This window comes from Oenanthe melanoleuca, chromosome 18, assembly GCF_029582105.1.
Source record: "Oenanthe melanoleuca isolate GR-GAL-2019-014 chromosome 18, OMel1.0, whole genome shotgun sequence".
Classification (NCBI taxonomy): domain Eukaryota; kingdom Metazoa; phylum Chordata; class Aves; order Passeriformes; family Muscicapidae; genus Oenanthe; species Oenanthe melanoleuca.
In genome coordinates, this window is record NC_079351.1 from 10,729,274 (window position 1) to 10,753,251 (window position 23,978).

At 45.1% G+C, this 23,978-nt stretch overlaps 1 protein-coding gene across 1 annotated transcript in view; it reads right to left on the bottom strand.

The window, feature by feature from the left end:
• The window catches only part of MYH10 (myosin heavy chain 10), an 84,868-nt gene that overhangs the window by 32,829 nt on the left and 28,061 nt on the right, over nt 1-23,978 (bottom strand). Inside the window, exons 4-9 of the mRNA XM_056506117.1 lie at nt 22,186-22,213; nt 13,488-13,590; nt 5,118-5,210; nt 3,050-3,113; nt 1,201-1,299; nt 172-315 (exon numbers count right to left, since the gene is read on the bottom strand). Coding sequence (XP_056362092.1) covers nt 172-315; nt 1,201-1,299; nt 3,050-3,113; nt 5,118-5,210; nt 13,488-13,590; nt 22,186-22,213 — 531 coding nt within the window. The remainder of the gene's footprint in view (nt 1-171; nt 316-1,200; nt 1,300-3,049; nt 3,114-5,117; nt 5,211-13,487; nt 13,591-22,185; nt 22,214-23,978) is intronic.

Here is a 23,978-nt window from a genome sequence, read left to right on the forward strand (position 1 = left end):
GTGCTTTTTGGGCAAATGGCTTGAATTCAACTCCAGTTGAATTCAGAGACACTGAAGCAACATTAAATTTGGTGACATTAAATTAGCAGAGTGTGTGTGTGTGTGTGTGTGTGTGTGTGTGTGTGTAAAAGAGAAAAGGACTCTGAAAATTCCAGAGCCTCCATAACTTACACAAGATTTCATCATGTGAAAAGCCCATGATATGCATGGCTTCCATTGTCTCCTGGAAGTTATCCTTGTCTTGCTGCCCAGGGATGGGGATGTAGCCATTAGATAAAAATCTGTAATTGTTAAATCCTTCGAGCAGCAGGTCAGCTGTGTTGGGGGCAAGGGGAAGAGACAGAAAAGTTAGCTCAGAAATGCTGTTCACACCCACCCAAGCTCTGTTCTCACTCAATTCCCCAGCTCTGCTTTAGGAAATCAGTTCCTCAGATATGGCTACAAGCCAGGACAGCAGCTTCTGAAACCCTAAAAATACAAGTGCACCTCCCAAGCTGAGGCCAGACTCAGACTCTCTCTCTGCAGCAACCTCCATGAGCTCTTTAATGCATTCAACCAGCCCACAGAACATTACCCAGATCTAGCACCATCTCAAATCCTCATCTGGAATATCCTAAAAGGAAAATCTCTGCTGAAAGGTACCAGGCCCAGGCAGAAATGGAGTTGGGGATTGATGATCACATCAAAGATGCTGAGCACCAGCTTATCTCACACAGGAGGAGTAGATCAGTTCTCTGAAGTCTGTATCTTTATTACCTTCACTTATCACAGCCTACCAGAAATTCCCAAGGAGAGGAAAAGAAGCCCAGAGTTGAGATAACCACCCCAGCACTGGTTTGAAGAAAGCCCCAAAGTTTCATTAAATTTGGGTTAAATTTCCCTGTAGGCTGGAGGAGATGGGGCTGCCTCTGCTGACCAGGGCTGGCTGTTGTCAGCTGGGAACTTTGCAGCTCCAATCCAGGGATTCCCAGCCAGAGGCTGCCCAAACTGGACTTTGGCATGGAGGAGATATTTGCTTGAAATACCAGAGTGGCTCCCCAGCACATCTGATAAAACACAGCAGTTATTTCAGAGCAAAGCTACATGGCCTCTCCTTCTTTTACAACTCACCATGACCAGAGAATAATTCAAACCCACCCTGTCCCACTGAAAGAACAAATGCAGCACCCAGCAGGCTGCAGGGGGAATTTCCCAGCTTACACTTGAGGTGCTCTCCTGCTCCAGCCAGGAGCTGGTAGAAGATGTGGAAGGTGCGCTCGTCCTTGGCCTGACGGACAGCTCGGGACTTCTCCAGCAGGTCTGGGAACACCTGGAGTCAAGGGTCACCTGCAACCTCTGCTCAAAAACCTGCAGAGCAAGCAGGAGCTCCAAAGCAGGCTATGGGATTAGGCTGAGCCCAAAGACAATTCTAGGAGTAATGTCCAGGGCAGCTGAGGCTGGATCCCTGGCAGTGTCCCAGGCCAGGCTGGGCAGGGCTGGGAGCACCTGGGACAGTGGGAGGTGTCCCTGCCATGGCAGGATGGGCTTTAAGGTCCTTCCAACCCAACCCTTCTGGCATTCTGTGACTGGACTAGCTCCAATATGAACTTTTAGTGACTAAGGAAGAGATTCCCAGCTGGTAGAAACCCACTTTTCATCTCAGCAAACTCTTGACATTTCAATATTCCCATCCCTTGGCTGTTTTTCCCTGCATTCCCTGCTCCCTGCAGCCACCCCTGAACCCATGGTCCAGCTGCAGTTTTGGTGAGGAGGAGCTCCCATTCTTCTCCATCACTTCTATTGAGGTCATAGCTGAACTCTTAATCCCAAAAACACAGCAGCTGCTGAACTCACAAGTCCTTTGTCATCCAAAGTGCGTTTGTCATTCCTTCCAAGCACTGCATTTTTCCATAACAATCCACACTGCCTTTAAACAGCTCCCAAATTCAATTTCTGCAGCAGGTAGTGCCTGATTAGCTGCCATGAGCTGTAATCTTATTTAATCTTTTTTATTTCTTGGTATTCCATATTGTAAAGCAAATGTAGGACAGGGATTTGAAATGACAGTGGCAAGGATGAGTTCCTGTGATGAAGAAGAAACTCCCCAAGAGTTAAATCCTGTTTTCACAAAGCTCTGGGCACAACAATTCATCTGGACTTTCCTAAAAGCTGCCCTCATTCCTGTGCTGTGGTGAATGAAAAAAAAACACTTATCCTTGCAGCATATTTTGAATAACTATAGATCTTTCCCAGCCTTATTGGGAAATCACATTTTCTGACAATTCCAAACATTTCATGCACTTCAGATCAAGCAGTTTCAAAACACAGCAACCAAATGGAAACTTAACTACAGCACTGTTTATGATCAATATTCACTTAATGCTCTTTACCAAGACTTCCAACTTCATCACTTTATGACCACTCCACTGCTATTCTCCCAGAAAACTCAAAATTACACAATACATTTTAGCACAGAGAAAACAACTCCAGGGAAGGGCTTTCAGTGCCCATGTTTTTACTTGGTTTTACACTCATAAATAAAAACTAATCTTAGAGCAAAAACTGAATTTGCTTTGGCATTAATTGGAATTAATTTAGTATAATAGCAGACCCTGTGTTATTGAACCTCCCTGGGTACCCAGAAGACTGAGGTGGCCCAGGTGTCCTGGAGCAGGAGCATCCCTGTCCAGGCAGGGGCTGCTCCCAGCTGAGCTCCTGGCAGAATGCAGAGGCTCAGCTGCTCCTTAGGAAGGCACTGGGGCATTTTCAGAAATGTTCCCAGAACAAGCACATTTTACATGGTTTCCCTTTCAAACACACCCTGGGTTTAAGGCCAGTCTGAAAACCCTGCAGGTTTCAGGAATTTGGGAGTTTAGGATTTCCAAGCACGAGGAAGCTGCTGAATCTGTGATATTTGATCAGTTATTTTGAAACAAAGGAAGAGATGGAAGCTGTCAAAGCAATGTCCAAGTGTGGCAACCTTTCCCTGCATTCCAGTGAATTCTAGGGTTAAAAGCAAAACAAAGCAGGGAAGCTGCATTTTGCAAGGATGTGGCAGGAAAAAGGATACAGGTCTCAATGTTGGCCCCAACAATGTAACCAGTGACATCAAAGTTAATCCTGATGAATTTGCCCTGCAAAGAAAAGAAGGTTTTTTCATAATTACTTTTTTTTTTTTTAATTAAGACAGTGCTGTCTATACCAAACAGAATCCAAATGCATTCATGGATCAAGGATTTCCCAAGTTCAAGGGAAACCTTTCTCCTTCCATGGGCTCAGCCATCATTCCAAAGGAACACATTGCATACAAACACACTCCCCAAGACTGAGGAACTCCTAGTGCACATTTATTTGGAATCCAGACTTATTTCCCTCACTTTTCCCTGAGCAAACACTGGCTGAGGTGAGATTCCAGGTGTGCACATTTCTACAGCATTTTCTGCTGCTAAAGGGGCTGAATCTCAGGTGCTGCCTGGCACAAAAGATTTCTCCTTCCTTTCCTAAAAGGAAAATGTCTCCATGGCCTCTCCAGCTCATCTAAGGGCTGAATTCTGTTGACACCATCACAGCACTGAGTCCAGGGCTTTGGAAAAACCACATCAGAGGGAAGCATTCAGTGCTGCCACATAAATCCAGCAAGGACACTCTCCTATCCAGTGCAAACCAGAGATTTATTCCCTGGAACACAAGAGAACTGCCTTTGGTAGCAGAAAAAAGGGAAAAAATGAAATCCATTGGCCACTGAGCTTCTTTGAGTCCTCCCTGGGTTATCAGGAGCAGGGGAAGGCTGGCAAGCCTGCAGGGCTGAGCACCACCACCTCTCACTTCGTGGGAGGAGAGAGATTTTTTTAAGTCAGGTTTTAAAATGGTTGTTAAAGATGATTTTTTTCTGCATGAGATGAGACCATCTGGAATGAATTATACTTGCTCCTTTATGAAAACAGAGCTGGAGCCATCAGAGTGATTATGTTCATGATGGCAATGCAGAGCTCAAAATAACACAAACCAGATGCTAACATCTTTTAGGGAAAAAAGTATTCTCATTAAATTAGTACAGTCTCTGATGGATTCAAGACAGGTAACAAACTAGAATCATTGTGCAGTGAAACCTGTTGATGTTATAAATCCTGTACCCAGCTTCTATAAGCATCAGGCAACATTATAAATAACAAGGTTGTAAAATTTAAAAAGCTGAAATTCCACAAAACTGTGCTCTCCCTTCTCAGCTGAAGGGGCTGATGGATTTAGTCATACAGTTTTCCAGAGTTCTTATCATGGAGTTGAGTTCATGCATTATAAATCCAAGCAACTGTTGAAATGTCAAAGGCAGACAAGAAATCTTTCATTTGTTCTGTAAATTTTAGTGCTGTTCTTGCAAGCAAAAAGATTTAATACCTCCTGTACACTTTTGAAGTTGTACTAAAAACATCTTCCCCCTGAAATAAGAGATGGCTTTTTTTTTTTTCCCTTCAAAGGAAAGGAAGTTCTAAGAAGTGGTAAAAAGCTATTTATTCATCCTGAGTTGCACCACAATTTTTAAAACAATGGAACCCATCAGGAGTGGTTATCAGCCACCAAAACACTGTGAACAGCAGGCAGGGACCCAACAAAAACATGGAGCAGCTACAGCAGTGCCTGACACCTGGGCTAAGTCACACTGTGGCTTTTTGACTTTCCTGCAACCAGTAAATCTAGATGGGGTTTTATATGCAAGTTCTGTGTTTCTGTATAAATTCAGGATGTTCTCTCCAATCCAATCAATGGATAAAGTCACAGCTATGGACAAGATTGGCTTGGCCAGCTCCATGGGGATGCCACAGTCCTTCCCAGCTCCCAGCAATCCAGCAGCATTTGTGCACACAAGCCCCAGCTCAGCTCCCCAGCACTGATATCTGTTAGATTCTGAACTGCTGCCAGCTCAGGGGGGGCTGGAGGTACAATAAAATTGTGTTTTGCCAAGAGCCAGTGAGGAGGTGTCTTCAGTGACCCCAAAAATGCAGAAGGCATTCTAGGAGAACCTGGACTCGTGGAGGAAGAGAACAGAGCAATCTCCTGATAGCAATTAGAGAAGCAGCTGAAAAGGTGGTTTCCCCCAAAGAGCAGTGTGTGCACACTCTGGGGGCCAAGGAGGCACTCACAAAGCGGGAGGAGTTGTCGTTTTTCACTGTCTTGGCATTCCCAAAGGATTCCAGGATGGGGTTGGCCTGAAGAAGCTGCCGTTCCAGCTCCCCCTAAAAACCACAGAGACAGAAAACAAACAGATTTATCACAGAGCACCCATGCAGGTTCAGGTATTCTGCCTCTCCTGACAGTCACTCCCCCTGGCTGTGGCAGTGCCACCACCTCCAAAGGGGATTCTCATCCTTCCCCTCACTCCCAAATCTGCAGAGTCTCCTCCATCCAGGGGTGAACGTGGCTGGATTTTTGGTGGTGCTTTTCTGGGTGGGGTTTCTTTATTAAACACACACAGAGACACACACAAACAGAGCAGGGAGGAGAAAGGACTTGATGGATGTTGAAAGTCACCAAAGATGGAAAAGAAAATTTACATTTAGGGCTAATGAAATCAGGCACAGACCTTGAGTACTTAAGGGAAGAAACCAACCTAACTGATTTAAGATTTCAGGTCTAAACTTTGTGTTGACAGTACAGCAATCTCAGAACACCCATTTTCAAACTCAGAAATACCTATTTTCAAACTTACTTTCAGATGAGTGAAACTCCCATTCAGTCAGCCAGACTGAAACTCATCTCATTGCATCACCTCTGACCTGCCCACACCTGAGAGGGCCAGAACAGCACAGCAGAGCTGAGCAACACCAATGACAAACACTGTTTTCAAATTGCTCAATCCAGCCAGCATTGCTCAGGACGTTTCATGCATTTGTTACATGTTTCTGTAAGTTCTGGCCAAGGAGTTTAGAATTTGAAGTTCTTATCTCAAGGAAATTGCACAACAGCTTTTACAAGTGCTGTCCATGAGGAGGTCTGGTAACAAAAAAAAGTCTGTGCTGCTTCCAAGAGCCCAGGAGGCACAAATGTACACAGGAAAATATATTGTCTTCTTGCTCTGAAGGATGGATTGGGGAAAAAAAAAATTAAGTGAAGCTGTCTGGAATGTAGTCTCCAAATCTGGCGTTTGTGTTCATGAACCTGCTTTTTCCAATTATTTATAGTCTTGATGAAAAAAGGCCCCAGACCAAGCATCAAAGAACAGGAAGCATTAAGTCTCCTAAGGCTTCCACACAGGGTCAATTCTTAGACAGGAATTAAAAAAAAAAAATAAAAAAATCACTACTTAACACCTGAAAGAGTTTTATTTGTATATTGAAATATATTTCAAGCTCTCCTGGAAATAAATGGCTTCCTTCTTTTATGTCACCTCAAGTTATCTGCTCAGAAATTGCTTACTTCCAAATGTATTCCCTTTGGGACTACACATTCCCTGAATTCCAGGGTAGGTAAAGAAGGAATAAATGCAGAAGGAATAAATGTGAGTCTTAGCCCAGAGCAGACCCAGCAGTGCCATGGCAGGGCTGCCAAGGTGACAAAACACTTTTAAACTGATAAAAAACCTGCAACTGGAGAGAAACTGGAAGCCTGTTATACCCACTCTGTGCTGTCTGCAATTGATATTCTTCAAATTTCTCCATAAAGCCTCAGATGCTGGGAATGCTCCCACCTTCCCTACCCCCCACACCAAGATCCAGGGCACATTCCCTGCTCACTGATCTGGGGATAAACCCCAGTGTGTCCAGCTAAGGAGGGAGGGTGGCACAGCTGGCATGTCCAACTCTGAAGCATTTTGGAAAAGAAATGCCCTGACTGCACAGTGACTGCTCCAGGGCATGGCTGTGTCCCACCTGGGCACAGCAACCTCTGCAGGGCAGCAGGGGTGGGATAAACCTTTGGAATAAACCAGCAGAGAATGTGGAGAGACACTTTTATCCCAATCCTCTGACTGCAGGAAGGTCGTTTTTGCCACCACCTCTGAGGAGCTGAAGGAAGCAGCTGGATCCTGTGGGTGAAAACCATGGGAAGGAGCTGCACACACAGACCTGGCACAGCTGTCACCAAGGACAGCACACCTCTCACTGTGAAAAAAGCTCCTGATGTGGGAGTTGTCCTCTCTCCATGGACTGCTTTCAGCCAAAACCAATCCTCTTCCTGAAGAGCTCAGTGTTGTGAAAGACTCTGAACTCCAGAGTGTCAGTTTGGCCCCTGGGCTCAGCTCCTGCACGGGCACCTCCCCAGAAGTTGGAAAAAGCAGTATGGGAATTGTGGGAGAAGTGAGGTCATGCAATAGTTCATGCAGGCACCACGAAGACAAGGCCAGGTTATTGTCTCAGTTTCAGAAAAATCTGCAGCACTGGGTTTGGGGGAGGCCTGGGGCAGGCAGGGGAAGCTCCATGCTACTCACATACAACAGGGATCCACTCTGGAGTTCCAAATGACATTGAAACAGAGATGTTAATGATTCCATGCCTTATGCAGCATCAACAGCTTGGGATTAGCACTTTCCATGGACACAGTTAAAATGTTCACCCACAAACGTTTTATGTCAACCCTGGCACTCCAGCTCTAAGCAAAAGGAGGGTTAAACCAAACACCACTCCATCTATTTTTGGACTTGACAAATATTTTAGTAAAAACCCTTAGAACTGGCTGATGTGTGCAAGGAGGGAGGATTAAGTTAAACACTAGGAATGTCTGCAGCTTCTGAAAATGAGAGCATGAGCTCAGACACACAGTTGGGTTACAGAGGTTTAATGTGTACCACACACTCCCAGAGGTACCACAGCTGTCCAGGGATTGCTTTTTGCTTCCAATACATCACACTTAAAGGTTCCTTTGCCATTTCCCTTTGCACTACAGTGACACTGCACTAAGCAGCTTCAGAGAAATGCAAGGAGGAAATTCACCCAGCTAAACTAACCCAGGGGAGCTGCTTCAGTCTCTGTGGTTGGTTACACCTGAGGAGCTGGGGCAAAGCTTTTCCTTTATTTCAAAGCTTGTCCCCAACGCAAAGGCATCACTTTATTTTAAATGCCCAGCACAAAAGCAGCACTTACAGCTCAGGTTGGAGTGGGGCACTTATCTTGTGGCAGCAATTGTTTATCCCTTTCCACTGTCCTGCCCTCAACTTCCAACTAAACCTCCTTGAGGTGAACTCCACCTGCAGAACTGCAATTCCTTCTGTCCCCCAAAAAAGTGGGATCAAACAGAGCCACTGCCGCTGTGCCCAGGGATGTGTTATCTGCCCAGCAGCTCCAGCCAGCCTGAGCAGTGAGAGCAGCTGCAGCTCCAGTGAGCAAACATCAATTCAGGCAGCAGATCCACTCTGCTCACACCACTTGTCCTAGAAAGTCACTCTTGATTTCAGAAGGCTTTTGGCTATGCCAGAGATCAAATCTTCATTGGTGATTTGCAAAGCTATAAAACTATTCAGACAAAACACTTAATCAAAAGAATTTTGTAGCTTCCATTAATCAAATCTTTTATTTAGTGCTTTGTTTAATATTTAAAAAGTGTTCTGCACTCTCTCAGCTGCACATTACCCAATATACACACAGTATTTTGGAGGGGAGTGGCTGGGGAGAGGGCAAACCTTTCATTTCAGGGTTTAAAAGTGGTTAAAATCCTTTGCAATGCTGAGAAACTCATGAGCTGCTCACTCTTCCTTCTCTCAAAGCCAAAATTCTCTATTAGCTGTGTGTTCCTTCAAGGTTTCCCACATTATCAGCACAAAGAGAAGAATACACATCAGTTCTCCTACATAACTTTAAAAGCATTAAAAAAAACCACTTGCCTGGTGTTTGACGGGTTTGGGTGATTCGGGCTGTTCATTGCAAACAAACAAATGATAAGTTAGCAAGCAGGCATTCCAGCTGCATGTCACATCCCCAATTAGCACTGTCAGCACCTTTAACCACACACTCACTCCACAGAAAGTTTCACAGAAACTGCCCAAATTCATTTGAGAACAGAAGTTATTGGCATGTGCAAAGCACTGCACCCTGTGTTTATGCAAGGGCTAATTAAACCCAAGATGACAGATGGCCCTTGAGCAGCAAAGGAAAGGGCAGAGTTGCATTATTTGGGCACTGCTTTCAAAATGAACCCCAACACCAAGCCCCTTTCTCCCCAGCCCTGGGCACTGTGAGGTGGCTGGGATGGAGGAGATGATCACTGTGCTTCAACACTCACAGAGGATCTGGGACAGCACCAGGGAAGCCACACAAAGGAGTCAGGGGGTTGGTTTTGCACTGTACTACAAATATTTCAGAAATGCAAACCCACATTCAAGACAAGACCTCTGCTTCTTTCTTTCAAGCACCACCACGAGCAGAAGCACAACCTTACACTGGAAATTTTGTCAGAAAGAAGCACAAAGGGAACGTGAAGGTAATAAAGTAAAATAAAAACTCTTCAAAATTCAAATGTGCACAGCTTCAGCAGGAATTTCCAATTCCATTCTTTCTTCCTTGGCTCAGTATGTGAGTTTAATAATCTTAAGCTTCATATCTGAAAGCCTGAGGCAAACTATTGTGAAGAAACACACACAAGAGATTTTTATACCAAGCCAAATGTACTCCCTCTTTCTCCAATTCTTATTTTATTAGTGCAGAATGGCAGATTTTGACAGAGGTGTCTAAAGCAGCTGGCACAGGTTTGGCTTGGTCAGGTAAGTAATGTGAATTTTCAAAGCTGCACTCTACCTGCCACGAAAAGAATTACCCCTCCTGGATTCATGGGGAAGGACAGGAACAGCTCAGAATTCAGAGTTTCATTTCTTATATTTAGAAAAGATGAACTGCACTCTTGGCTGTTCATTCTTGTCCTACTAGAAACAGAACTGAGCACAATCAGACACAAACTTAACTTCTGTTTAAATGAGGGCAGTTCAAGCACACTTGGGAAGCCCAGGGGAGCTTTAGCCTGAGTGAGCCTTCCTGAGATCTTGTCCTTCAAAAACTAATTCTGTTTCTTAAGAAATTAATAAAACAATTTAAGCAATTTAGCATTTCAGCTGCCAAGGCAAATGCAGTCACTGAATGCAATCATTAACCTGAAAGCACCAGTAATGAGTTCTAAAATAGCACCAACATGGAAGCTGGGTTTAGTGAAAACAGAGGCAGTTTGAGGTGAGAACACTTTGGGGAAACCTTAAAACCCCTTTCAGGGTCTAAAGGGGCTCCAGGAGAGCTGGAGAGAGGGAACAAGGGATGGAGGGACAGGACACAGAGAATGGCCTGAAGCTGAAGAAGGGCAGGGTTAGGTGGGAAATTGGGAAGGGATTGTTCCTGGGTGGGTGGGGAGGCCCAGAATAGAATTCCCAGAGCAGCTGTGGCTGCCTCTGGATCCCTGGAGTGCTCAAGGCCAGGCTGGACACTGGGGCTGGAGCAGCTGGGACAGGGGAAGGGGAGCTGGAACTGGATAATCTTTAGCATCCCTTCCAGCCCCAGCCATTCTGGGATCCTGTGATGTGTATTTGATTTAAAGGTTCCATCTGATGGAGACTTGACACCATGCAAGGCTTACTTCCACCTTGGAGGAGCTCTTGTTTATCTAACCCAGTGCCAGCACCTCTCCCTTCCCTCCCCTCCACTGCTCTGCACAGCCCAGCCTCAATCCCCAGTTTCAGGGACTGCTGCAGCCTCACCTGGCTCTGCCAAATCCCACAGCCACTGAAGTTTCTCTTGCACACCCCTACCACCTCCTCCTCCTCCCCACCTCCCAGCACAGTGCCCAAGACAACACTGTGGGATTCCACAGGAAATGAGGCACTGGGGCACAGATTCCAACACTCAAACCCAGGAACCATCACTGAGCAGGCTGAAATTCCAGCCCCTGTGTTACTGACTCCATTGCCAAGGCTGCTGTGCTGAGGGCTGTGCAGGACTTTGTCAGCTCTAAGCAAAGAGGGATTTTGGATAGAAAAGCCTCATGGACAAGCAGCTGGATGCCAAGCATGGCAGGCTGTGCAGGGGATGGGCACAGCCCCCACAGAGGCTGAGCATCTCCCCACCAGCCCAGCTGGAGGAGGCACCTGGTGAGCCCCTGTGACATCAGTGCTGCTCTGAGCTGTCAGACTGGGGCTCCCTTGGTTTGTTCTCTTTTTACAAATCAAAGTTAACCTTAGGCTTAGCATACAAATTGCTTCATTTAAAGAAATAATCAATGAGACATTCCAACAAGCTCAGAAATATACTTGTCACTGATAATTATCTGTAACAGGATGGGTACAGACAGACTGCAAGTCATGGATTAATTTAACAAGCCTATTTAGCATCTTCTTTGTGCACAGGGCAATGCACAGGTTCTACACACTGTGGATCACCACCAGCCCTCTACAGCTTTGTACTGAAGATGCAAACAGAACCAAATGACAGCTGCTTCTATAACCCCCATTCTGACACTTCCTACCTTTCCAGTGGCACCTGTGAGGGTTACACATCCTTTATTTCCAATATATCAACAAAAGCTAATTGTTGCAGAACAAGGAAGACTCATTTATATTTTCAAATTTAGTTTGGTGACAAACATTTTTCATTTTTCATGGATTTATGGCAAACCCAGTGCTCACTGTGGTACTGCATTGAATGAGGGGCACAATCCAAGACTTTTATTTAGGACACTCCCTGTTCTTTTGGTTCACATCCCAGCTTTCCCTTTTCTGTGCCTTCAGAGGCTCCCTGAGAAGTTGCATCATCTCCATCCCTCAAGATTTTCAAATCTCAGCTTTTCTGGGGCTTGGGCAATGCAATCTCACTTTGAAGAAAGGCACATTTTGAAAGGTGTCTGGACAAGAGGCTTCCAGAAGTGTCTTTCAGCCTGAGGTATTCCAAGTTGTCAACAGCATATTTAGAAATACTTGGTGCAAACCCTGCACAATTCCCTTATGTCCAAAAAGCTGTTGGCAATTTTGCTTCTGTAGAAATTTACAGAAACAGTGGGTTTGTTCAAGGTTACACAGTGGTAAAGCCAAGAATGTGCATAACTCAAAACCTGCACAGAAAAGCACTTGTGGATGATGTCCCAGACAGGGTCACCCAGTCACAACCTCTCAGCACGTGTGGCAGAGCCATGAACACAGCCTGACACTGCTGACACTGCTCTCCTGAGAAACCTCCTCCTGTGCCTGCAGCACTCTCAGGCTGCCCAGGAAACACCTACAAAGACTAATTTTCATCTTTTCTGTGTCAAAAACCAGCACCAGTTTGAATAATTATCAATGCACAGGCTCAGATTATTTCCTCTTGATTAAAGCAGAGTCAACTTTCCCCTTACACTTCAGCAGGATTTCTCCAAATCTATCTGTAACCTTTCCTTCTCTCCCACTTCAAATCCTCACCTTTCTTTTCCTTCACAGACTGGTCAGAAGTCATTTTGTGTTCCTACACGAGTTTGAGCCTTGGCACATACAGGAATGTCTCATTATGAAGTGCCCTGCACTAACCTGACAGAAGTTGTAGCTGCTACAGGGGGAAATGGCCTCAAGTTGTGCCACAGCAGGGTCAGGTTGGATATCAGGAGAGATTTCTTCCCTGACAGAGTGGTTAAACACTGGAACAGGCTCTCTGGAGGGCTTCAGAAAATGACTGAAGTGACACTTCATGGGATGCTTTAGTGGGAATGGGGTTCTGCTCAAAGGCTGGACTTCATCTTAGAGGTCCTTGCCATAATTCTGTAAGTCTCTAATTCTATAATTCCATCAGATAATGTAGTTTGGAGGTTCCAGCCACCACAGACATTCCCACACAGGATTACTACTGGAAAACCAGGCACATGCCATTGGTGATCACAGCAAGACACTGGGGCAAAGCTGAATTAAAACTACACTGCAAAGAGATCCAAGTGTTCATAACAATGAATATTCAAACCCATTCCTGTTTTTTAAAAGCAAAGAATCACTAAAAATTCAGTGCAAGTGTTGAAGCCTGGCAGGAAATCTGAAGGAAGTTCTATATAAATCAGAATTGGTTTCAAGCTACCAAAAAACCCAAAATTCTCTGATATAAAAGTATATACTCACTTGTTTATAGTGTAATAAAATCTGAGCTTTTAATTAGATGCTGGCTTCTAGATATAGCAAGTCTACAGCAGTTTTTAAGCTGGATGATTTTTCCCATCTACAAGTTAATTTTTGAAAGCACAGAAAGCTTGTTCATGAATATAGTACCCAAAACTGCAGCCAGTGGGAACTAAATTCAGCTAGAATTGCCTGGGTTTATTGAATCTTTTTGAAAAATGGCATTTATTGCATCAGAAAGCTTTGCTTTTGTTTGTATAAAGCCCTTAATTTCACAACAAAAATTAGGCAGCTGACATGGACTAGAAATTTTGATGTAACTGCTCATTTCAGCCACTGCTAAAGAGAAAATAATGGTTGAGGCAAAATTACACAGATTATATTACAGTTTAATAAAAAAAGTATCTTTTTTCAAATGTAAAGATAATAATTTGCAAAAAGAGCAATAAACAAATGAGAAAATAGCCCAACTTACAGGAATATTATGGTCCTTTCTTCCTTTATGGGAGGAAGCAACATGAGCAAGGTATTGAATGACTTTCTTGGTGTTCTCAGTCTTCCCAGCACCAGATTCACCTCTGCAAAACAGGGCAAACATTTCCTTCAAAATTCATCTTCAACAACTCAGCAATCCTTTTCCAGCACCTCACTTCACCCCACTTATGGCCCTGACTATGCAGCAGAGCAAAAAGCCAAAAGCAGGGATGTTGCAGGGAACTACAAGGTATTTGTTTAAAATCCTTCCTTCATCCTAAAGATCTCCTGAGCTTTAAAATGTTGATACAAGGTGTGACATCAGTTTGATTAAGAGCTTTTGGCTTTATGCCTGAACTCCTTTGCTACCCAAGGTGACATCAAACACTTGTCCCCTGCCTGGATCACTGCAGACAGAATTTTTCAGGGTGCAGATACATTTTTATTTTTAAATCATGAGGTATACACCTACACTTTTACACTTAGCACGATTTTAATATATATACTTTATATACCAGGATTTGGTTATAGGAATTACCAAGTTAAGGGAAGAACTCAGTACCTTCAGGAGCCAGAAACACAAGGCAGTAAAACACACTTTAAACAAAAGATTCTTTCCACTGCTCATCTCAGAATCTTTGCTAGGTTCAAAATATATTTAAGGCCACTGGGCTACATGAAACCAAGAAGAAATTAATTTATCAGTGCAGAGTGACAGAGCTCACAGATCAATAAAGATAGCAAATGCACATTTCATTTTTAAACCAGAGGTGGATTTAAAGCAGATCATGTTTAGACAGAATTTATGGAGAGGTTTACAGGAGATAGTCAAGGCAGGAAATGTGACCAAGTTCATGTCCCTGCAATCACAAATGATGTTACTACAGCTCTAAAAATTACAGTTTGGGTTTTTTTCTAACCCAGATCTGATCTTCAGACAAATCCACCCCCAGAGGGATTTAGGGGTGCCTTAGGCAGGACTTAAACAGTGCAAGCCACTGAAGGAAGATTCCAGGTAGATGGTGACTGCCGTGAGCAGCTCTGAAGCTAAAAAGGTTTTTATTATGGGGATTTGCATGGAAAGAGTGCAAGCACTCCTGTAATTCAACAGTTGTTCAAAAATTAACAGTCTGGAGCCAGTCCTTTGTAAGAATGACAAGCACACATTTTTCCTGCCCGTTTATTTCTCCTCTAAGCTACTCATAATGGAAATTTTCATTTACCAGGGGAATTGAAGCACATTCCTGGTGCAGCCCTTTTCATCACACACCCCAGTTTTGTAGCTAATCTGCATTTGCTTAGGGATTCAGCACCTCAAGGTTCAGCACCTGACCTGCACTTCTAGGTGAGATAAAAGCTGAGGAGCATCTCCATCCTCACACTGCACTCAGCAGCTGCAGAGAGGTGACAGCACTTGGAATTTCAATTCTGCACACACAGGAAGGATACTGATACTGTCTCATATCTTCAAGACTCAAGCACTCTCATTGCTCCTCACCTTCCAACACTAAAATCACAGAAACCCCACGGGGAATGGCCCTAAGAGAGGGGAACCTCTGCTAGGGGATGGTGGGATGGGAATTCCTGCACCCAGGAGCAAGAACCTTCATTGACTGCAGCTCATGGCACTCCTCCCAAGAGCTGCAGGTGAAACAGCTTCTGTTTGACCTGACAGCACAGCAGCAACCCCAGGTCTGGCTGGAAACCCCAGGCAAATGGTCCTGCAGACGAGCTGTGGGATATTGCACAGCCTCACTGCCCAGCTGTGGCCTGCAGCTCCACAGTGACCAAGCTTTATTGATGGCATCTGCTTGGAAGCAACTCCATCAGTCTGTCTAAAACCCCTTTGGTTCCATTTCCCCCCACAGCCATTGGAAAATAACACAGAATGTGAAAGATAAGAAAGCACTGCATTCAATCACTCCAAGCTTTCCAGAGAAAGGGCAGTTCCCTGCAAACTTGTTGACTGGGCTGGCTTTGCTCAGTGCATGGAAAAACCTGGAAGGTCCTACCTGAAAAGCTGGTTGCAAAGGAGATTACTCTGAGAATTGGCTAATGGATAACTGGGTTTCCTTTCTGCCAAGATACCATCACTATGAAACCCAGAAATGGGTGTACTACAATGGGACTGCTACAAGTGGAACAACACCCTCTGACTTAATGAAAAAAATCCCATTTCTACCCAGCCCAGAGTCCCCACAAACAAGACAAATGGGAATGCTGATAAGCAGAAAAAAACCCCCAAATCATCAGGTGCCAATTCTTGCTTCTCAAGTCTTTATTTCTCATTTCCCTTCTACTGCAGTGTTTACATTAACATAATTCATGACCATGAGCAATAATAAAAGCAGCTTTGCCTGTTTCTAGATGTGTATTAAAATATGTTAATGCTAAAACTATTCCAGCAGGTAAGAGAAGTAAGAAGCACAGCAAAATACATATCTACATTTTAAAACAATACAATTTGTTCTTATTGTCAGCAGAGCTTGGGAGTGCACTATTAGCTGTGCCTGTAAAGCTAGAGAAATAATCTTTTCTGTCAAATCACAAGAAAGTTTATTACATTTTAAAGGAGGGAAATCTCCTGTAACACATGCAGTGCAGAGAAGCTGGTACAATAAATACAGCTCAGATATCAGCTTTGGAAAAGGGCAGCACAGGGCTGGAGGAGTCAGTTGCAGCCACACCAGCAAAGCTCCACAAGCACAGGAAAAGCAGCAGCTTGAAACACATTCCTGGTGTTAAAAACCCTCTAAATCTAGCACAGGGGTATTTCAGACAGAGTCTTTATGCAAGACCTCATTGAAAAGCAGCACTAGTGGATGTTATCATCCCAGTCCTGCTCTCCCTGGAGCTTACAAGAATGCCAAATATTTCCTGCAGCATCGTGGCAAATAGCTCTGTTGCCATATGTGAAAGAATGAGAGGATTTAGGATCAAGTCCTTTGCATTTGTAGGAATAATGACATCTGCATACTTTGGTTCTTTCCCAGGAGTGCAAACACATGGATTACAAAAATAAATTAAAATCTTCTACCTCTATCAACCTGCCCAAAAAAGGTAAACTCTGAGTAACACCATGTCCAGTATTTATGGAATGGGGATGGAATCATGAAGCTAAAGCTTAACTTTTTCACAGCCTTGTTTTAATACAGCTCAATCTGTTACCATAAATTAAACAACTAAAGCCCTGGGCTGAGAAGCAGTCTCACCTCAGTCAGTGGCAGTTGCTAAATGATTTCACCTCCTTCATTTTTCCACTGGTAGAATCAGAACCTTCTGGGACTGAAAGGGAGGAGCCAGCTCCAGCCATGGGCTGTGCCAAGCAGTGCTCCCAAGGCAGCAAACCCTCCTTAGCTACAGCCTCCAGCTGGAAGCATGAGGTTATTCCATCACTTAACTGAGGGGTCTCTCCCTTGGAAACCACCTCCCAGGGACAGGCCAAAGTGTGCCAGTGACTGGTGAATTCATGCAGCATCCCATGTCCAAGTGCTCTTCCCCAGAGCATCAAAGCTCCTGCTTTGAAGCAGCTTCATGCACATTTAAAATAGGAAAAGTTTAGCCAGCATGAGCACTTTAAAGTTTAACATGGTTTTGAATTCATTGCATGTAAAGCTGGAGTGTCATTTTCAGCAAAGCCAGAACTCTCCAGGCAAATTCATGCCAGCTCCAATTTGGTTAGGAAAATCCAGGCACTGACTCAACCAGCTGCAGCTCTTTCCCTGAGCAGCCTGAGCCCAAATCTTGCACAAGAGGCACTTCCACCACTGAATGGATTGTCACTGCAGAGCAGGCAGATCAGAGAGGGAGGACTCAAGGGTTCATGATACAGCAAAGGGGCAGCAAGCAGGGATGGGAGCTGCCCTTCACAGGGAACAGCTCCCCCCCTCAGCACACTTCCAAAGGTATTATCCCAGAAACAGGCTGAGTGCCCCTTCCAAGGGACCTCCTCCAAGAGGAAACAGCAGCAGTAGTGAAACAGCTGCTTTCCTTACTGTCAGGCAGGTTTGAAGCATTCACTCACTTTGTGGCAGTGACAGCACCCAGCAGGCAGGGCCACCTCCTCTCCCTGACCTGGCAAATGCCTTATGGACTTCAGGGAAACCAGAGGAGCTTAAAGTTGTTTACTGAAGGCCCACTGCACAGACTGGCCCCTTTCCAGCCCCTTCCCCCATTAATTCCACGAGCAGAGGCTTCCCAGAAGGTACAAAGTGCCACAAGCAGCACGGGACACAGGGACACACACCCACACATGCAAAGAAAGCTTTGCAATTCCCAGACAGGCTTTTCTTTATCTTCTGCCTGGGCACAGTCTGCAGACTAACAATATTCCTGAAGATGTGGAATGTGTTAGGATGGTCAGATGCAGTTGGAGATCATCTCTGTGATTTCAATTCCTGAAAAACTAACCCAGACAAAGTCAGGACTTTACATTTTGGATGGCTGGGTCACTCAAAGCCTTCCTCTGCCCCAGTAATTTCAGTCATGAAATGATCAGGGATGAGAAGTTCATGTGGCAGCAGACGGTCCTCCTGTGAAGAAGTGGCACCAGTCCCTTGGCACTGCACATAGAACCCAACCTGCTGCTCACAGCAACACCTATTTCCATGGAAGCAGCCACTTACAGAAATAATTTCCAAGGAAATATGGAAATATGCACTTAAATTGTTTGGAGGAGAAAGTAACTGCCTATGTAAGAGCCCCAACAATGGCCTTTTGTCCTTGTGACAACAGCAGTTGCAAAGAACAGAGGAGACACTTATTCTCAGGCACAACTGAGCAGATCATCTGCCAGTTACAAATTAACAGATATTTACAGACAAGACCTGTAATTAAAGGGTGTCTTAATCACCTGGCTTATTTTCTGCAAGAGGTATAACTGATGGTTTGGAAAAGAGTCATTAATTGGCTTTACTAGTTACGTGGCTGCTTCAGAGCTGCTTCCTTTCCCTGCTGATGCTTCCCATCATCTCTACACCACTCACCATGGGAATGTTACCAGCTGGACTCCAGCCAGGGGTTGTATACAAAAATGTTTGGTATTTGCTGCTGTTGGCCTTTAATAAGCAGCCTGTATTCCCTCCACACCCCATCACTCCTACGGAAGCCAGTTCAGATTAGATATCCTTGTAGGGCTGCAAGCATCTGCTAAACACCTATTTATCAGGCCCAGGCCCAGTTTTGGGAATACCAGAAGTCTGTGGTAAGAGTCTCCACTTCAGAACACACTGGCTTTAAAAGTGCAGTGCAGCACATTTTCAGAGTTGACTTTCTTCAGTATTTCCCAAATTCCTAATTACCACAACACAAATTTCTTCATCTTGGTCATCAGCTTGGCATGCTCAGTGAGCAGAGAAACACCAAAACTTAACAAAATAGCAGCTGCAGCTTCTCCAAGGGAAAAAAAAAAAAAAAAAAAAAAAAAAAAAAAGACCCACAAAAAACCAAACCAAAAAAAAACACACTGGAAAGCTCTTCAGTACAGCTTCACATCCCACAGAAACAGGAAAACATGCAGGAAGGTCTGGGAATGCTGCAGTGATGGCATCACATCTCTGATGTATGCTGAGTCAACACAGGCTGATAGCTACTGCTTTCAGATAGAGATATATATAGATATATATACATAAAACTTACATACATGTTACCTGTAAGCTAGAAGGAACATGAAGTTTCTGGAACTACTTTCTTTTCAGCAAACTAAGAATTTACAGAGAGAAGGTCCAAAATAAACTTTCATTTGCAGTCCAGTCAAGAGGGAATGGTGAGATGGAAGTTGGTTAAGTCCAGCTTCCCAGAGAAGTGCTGGTTTTGAGGGCTGATCATTTGCTCTTCATTGAAAAGCTGGATGAAGTAAACTCTAAGGCAGAGGAGAGCTCCAGCAGCCTTCCTCACCATCTGTTAGTGGTTAGCAGCCCAAGATTAAACCATCCAACTTCAAAACTGAAAAGAAATTCTCACCATTACTGTTTGTTCAGCTCCTCCCATCTCATCTTCAGCCAGGCAATAATCTGGCTTTCATCCATGGATTGTCCAATGGATTTGGGAGCTGGAGATGTTCCTGTCTCTGGGCATATCTGGGTTTTCAGCTGGTGAAAGGCCAAAGGGCACAAAAGGAATCCCATCACTGCTCCTGAGGAAAGCAGGGGGATGCCATGGAGCAACACAGGCTGCTGGATGTGGGAAAAGGGTTTTCTGTTCACTCTGAGAAGAGGGAGTTGGATCCAGAGGTAAAGTGTCCTGCAAGTACCACTACTGGAAAAGTGACTGCCCCTCCTCTAAAGGCCATGGAAGGTAAAAAACTAGGAAACTTTATCACCAGAGGCAGGGGACAGAGGTGAAGATGCAAAGCAGGCAGACCTTCAGCAAGCAGTGGGAGAGCTTTGTCTCCAGACAAGTCCTGTGCAGGCAGAGACAGGGAAATGCCAGGCACACCACAACTGTCCACTCAGCTGAGGCCACCATTCAGGAGGTGCCTTCTTCCCCATTAGCCACCCTGAACCACTCCTGCTGGAGAAATGAGAAACTATTCTGAGGGCTTCCAGCTTTAGGAAACATCAGAGTCAATCAGGTGATCCAGGTCCTGAGACAGCAAGTTTGGGATGAGAAGATGAGTCTTCTGAGCTGCCACAGGAGTTTCTGAAACCACCTCCGGTGTGGTTGAGACACTCTCCTTGCACTTTATTTACTCCTGCCTTAGTCTAGGACCTGCAAAACCAGTGGCATGAAGGAGAACACTCAATTTACCTCATCACCAGAGGCAGCAATGCAAGGGGACTCCTGGGCACTTTCCCACTCCTGATCAAAACACAGGATCTCTTTCCAGCCTGCTACAAAAGGCTGTTCCCCATGGCCTTGTCTCACTCAAAAAGAGGCTTTATATCCCAAAATCCCAGTTTATAATGCAGACCTACAAAAGAGTAAGGCTCTCCCAAGGAGCATGGTGCCATTCTCCCAGGTCTGGCTGTAAGGACGTGCTCCCTCCCACCCCTCAGCCCCTCCAGCTCCTCTGCAAGGCACAGACAAGCCCAGCCATGGTGGAGCCCAGCACAAACTCCATGCTCTGTACCAGACACACACAGGGATCAATTGTCCATTCAGTACAGGTGGATCAAAAGCTCACTTTAGAGGTGAGGTAATGACAAAGTTGAAGGCAGGAGAGCTTATAGGCTTTGCAATTTGTAAATGATCAGATTGGACACCCACCAAATCCTGCAGCACTGCCACTCAACCTTGTGGGCTCAGCTGACCATGCAAGGGAGAGTAAAGTTCATGCACAGGCACAAAACACAAAGCTACTTCAAAACATTCACCTGGGGCAAGCACATGCTGCCAAAGCATCCACAAACACACGAGAACAAAGCATTTCTTCTCACTCTGGGATCCCATCCCTGCTCTGAGGGCTGCCTTGTGCATTGCACATGAAACAGTCATCACATGAAAACACAAGTCCTGCTAGGAGCAGGAACCACAGACCTAGACAAGCCTGAGTTAACTGGATCAACTTATCTAAGTACAGAACTCTTTCTGCTTCTGGGTCCTCAGGCCCCAAGAATCCTGTATTCATGGTAGATAGCTGGAAAAGGCATGGCTTGAAAGGATGGACCCTCAGTCTTATATAGACTCTGAGAGCTAAGGCACTTCTGTAGGAAGCAGAAGATGGAGATTTGAATCCCTTCATGCCAAGAAGGAAACTGAACCCAGGCCTCCTTCCAGCAGCTGGTCTCCCAATGGAGCTATTCCAGGCAGCAGGATCCTCCCAAATCACATCCCAAGCACAGTGGCACCAGGAGAGAGGCACCCAGGCACTGCCCTGCCCCTCTCCCTGAACCTGAACTTGCTGTGTCCTACCCAGGCCAGGTCACTGCAGGCAGCTGCAGGACAGAGCCAAGGGGAGGTTTCCAGCACAATGACCCATCCTGACCCCCAGGCTGCTCCCTGTACCCTGCTGGCACAGTGAGTGCTGGCCCAGGGAACTGGACATGAACTGCACCATTCTGTGCAGGGCTGGGCCAGCCCCTCTCCCTGAGCACACAGGGAACCCTTATCAGCCTGGCTGACACTCCCACAGCAGCACAGGAAGCTGCAGGAACACTCAGTCCATGGGGGAGAGGGAAGGAAGCTCATCAGCCCTTCCAGCTGCACTGCAAGCACAGAACAGCTCAGGAGGGCCACAAGCCTGAAATCCCTCTTCTGTTCTGCCTTCCCAAGCCCTGCCATTCCAGATCCCAGGAAAACCTCAGCTGCAGCAAGAAGTTTGCTCCTGGGAGGGTGAGTTCAGGTAAAAGGGAACCTTTGTGTCAGCTCCCTCAGAGATCCCCTGGGGGGCAGACCCAAAGCTGAGCTGCTGCCCAGGCTCTCCAGACCCACTTCTGGATCTTGTCTTCCCCAGGCACTTCCCACTGAACCGTTATAGCACAGCACTGCAGAGGTGGGAACTTCTTAAAACCCTTGGGTTGGATGCAGAGCTCTTCACTGACATTTTTAAATTACATTTAAGTAGCACATGCCTAGAAAACTCAATAACATGAATTACAGTATTAAAAGACTATATCCCCATATTAAATACCACTTCATGCTACATTTTCTCCCACTGCCTGTCAAGACTGAAGACCAAGCTTTGACTCCCACAGCTGTATCAAAGCCCCCTCTCACAATACAGATCCCCAAAAGTGCTGAAATGAAAAATGGTCACTCACGTGCAGAGAATTGATTGGTCCTCACGGTCTGCAAAACAAGAACAAACACTGTTAGAGGGGTTTGTTTACACAGTTCTGTAATCTGCAAAATAGTTTAATTGAGTATTTCTAACAGTCATCTTCTCAGTTTAACAATTCTAAGGATGCTCGGAAGCAAGTTTAATAATATCCCTTTAATAATATCCCAATTTCACAAGCACACATCCCTTAAACAACAGCTTAGAAGTTCCTAAAAGTCATGACATTTCAGATAATGAAGTCAAAATTCTGGTTGCATTTAATAATCACAGCAAGGTTTTATATTTTCAGATAAAGTGACCTAAGATTTCTTATTCTGAAAGCATAAAGAATATAAAACCTTACAGGAGGAGAAAACCAGTTTCAAGCACACAGTACTGAAACCACACACTTGGAAAGAGCACTGCCATCTCCAAACAAGCAAACAAGTGCATTCCTCCCCAGCTTTTTGTTTTCTTTTCTAAATGAACATGCAGGCCTGAAGAGCTCCCACAATTCAGCTTATTCATGCAAGCCTTGTCTAAAGGACACCCAGAGAAACCAAAATGCTGCAGTGCTGTGGCTCAGCACTTCTGTGCTCACGACCTCTGGGAAGAGCTCCTGAAGGTCAAGTACAGCCTGCAAGGGCTAATTCATCATCAAGGAGCTTCACAGAATGTATTTCAGCACCATGTTAAAAATTATATCATCAAAATATTCTAATACACCTGCAGCAAGTACAATATTTCAGTTCAAGTCTTTCAGAGCAGGCAGATGCTCCTGCACACTGCCAGCACAGGCTGAGCCACAGATGCCACCCCTGGCAAGTTCTAGACTGCATTAACACCAAGGATGACAAAAAACTGAGGTGTTTTCTGATTGAAAAATGTTAAAAACATGTTGGCTCTGAACCCACTGTTCAAAAATACTGAGAACCAGGAGTGGTGCCCTGGCCACCAGGTGAATCCTGCAGCCTGTGACTGTGTCTTGCAAGCAGATGTGAGCTCCAAAAATCCCTCCTAAGGATAACAAACAACAGAATGAGTGCAGGAGAAGGCAAGAATATTAGTTTAGCTTACTAAAAGTGGGAAAGAAGGATTCCAAGAGTTGGTGACCCTCCAGACAGGGCTGCAGGGATGGTCCTACAGCTGCATGAGGTGCAGCAACTTCTGCACACCAAGAAAAGGAATGGGAAGCCTGAGACTGCAAGCAATGAAAGGTAAGAGGGGGCAAAAGCAGTGGGGGTATGACAAGAGAAACAAGAAAACAATTCTTCTGGTTTGTTACCAGGCAGTAGGTCTTGCAAGACCTACCAAAAATGTGTTTTTGCTGGCAGGGGCAGAGGCAGGGCAGGGCTCAGGCACAGCTGGAAGCCCTGCAGAGGCAGAGGAGGGCAGCTCTGGCAGCCTGGCAGTGACTCATGCCTGGAGCAGCTCTGACCCCAGCACAGCTCAAGGTGACACAGGACAGCACACAGCATTTGTTCTTGCAGAAGAAACAGCTGAATGAAAGCCAGCTTGGTACTGTGAGTAGAGTTCAAAGTTAGTACTTCTTAGCTTTAGTATTTACTGAGGCATTTCTTTAAAAGTGACAACTTCATTTTTCCCTTTCTTACTTCCCAGGAATAACTTCACTCTAATTTTGGCACTTTAGCTGGACCATTACTTCAAAACACAGCCTCCTCTAAACTGGACCTCTTCAGTTTAGCACTTCAAAAAAGTTAACACAGCTAGCATTTGCCTTGAAGTTCAATTTATTTAAAGACAGTGTGAGTTTGTCAATGCTTTGTATCATGA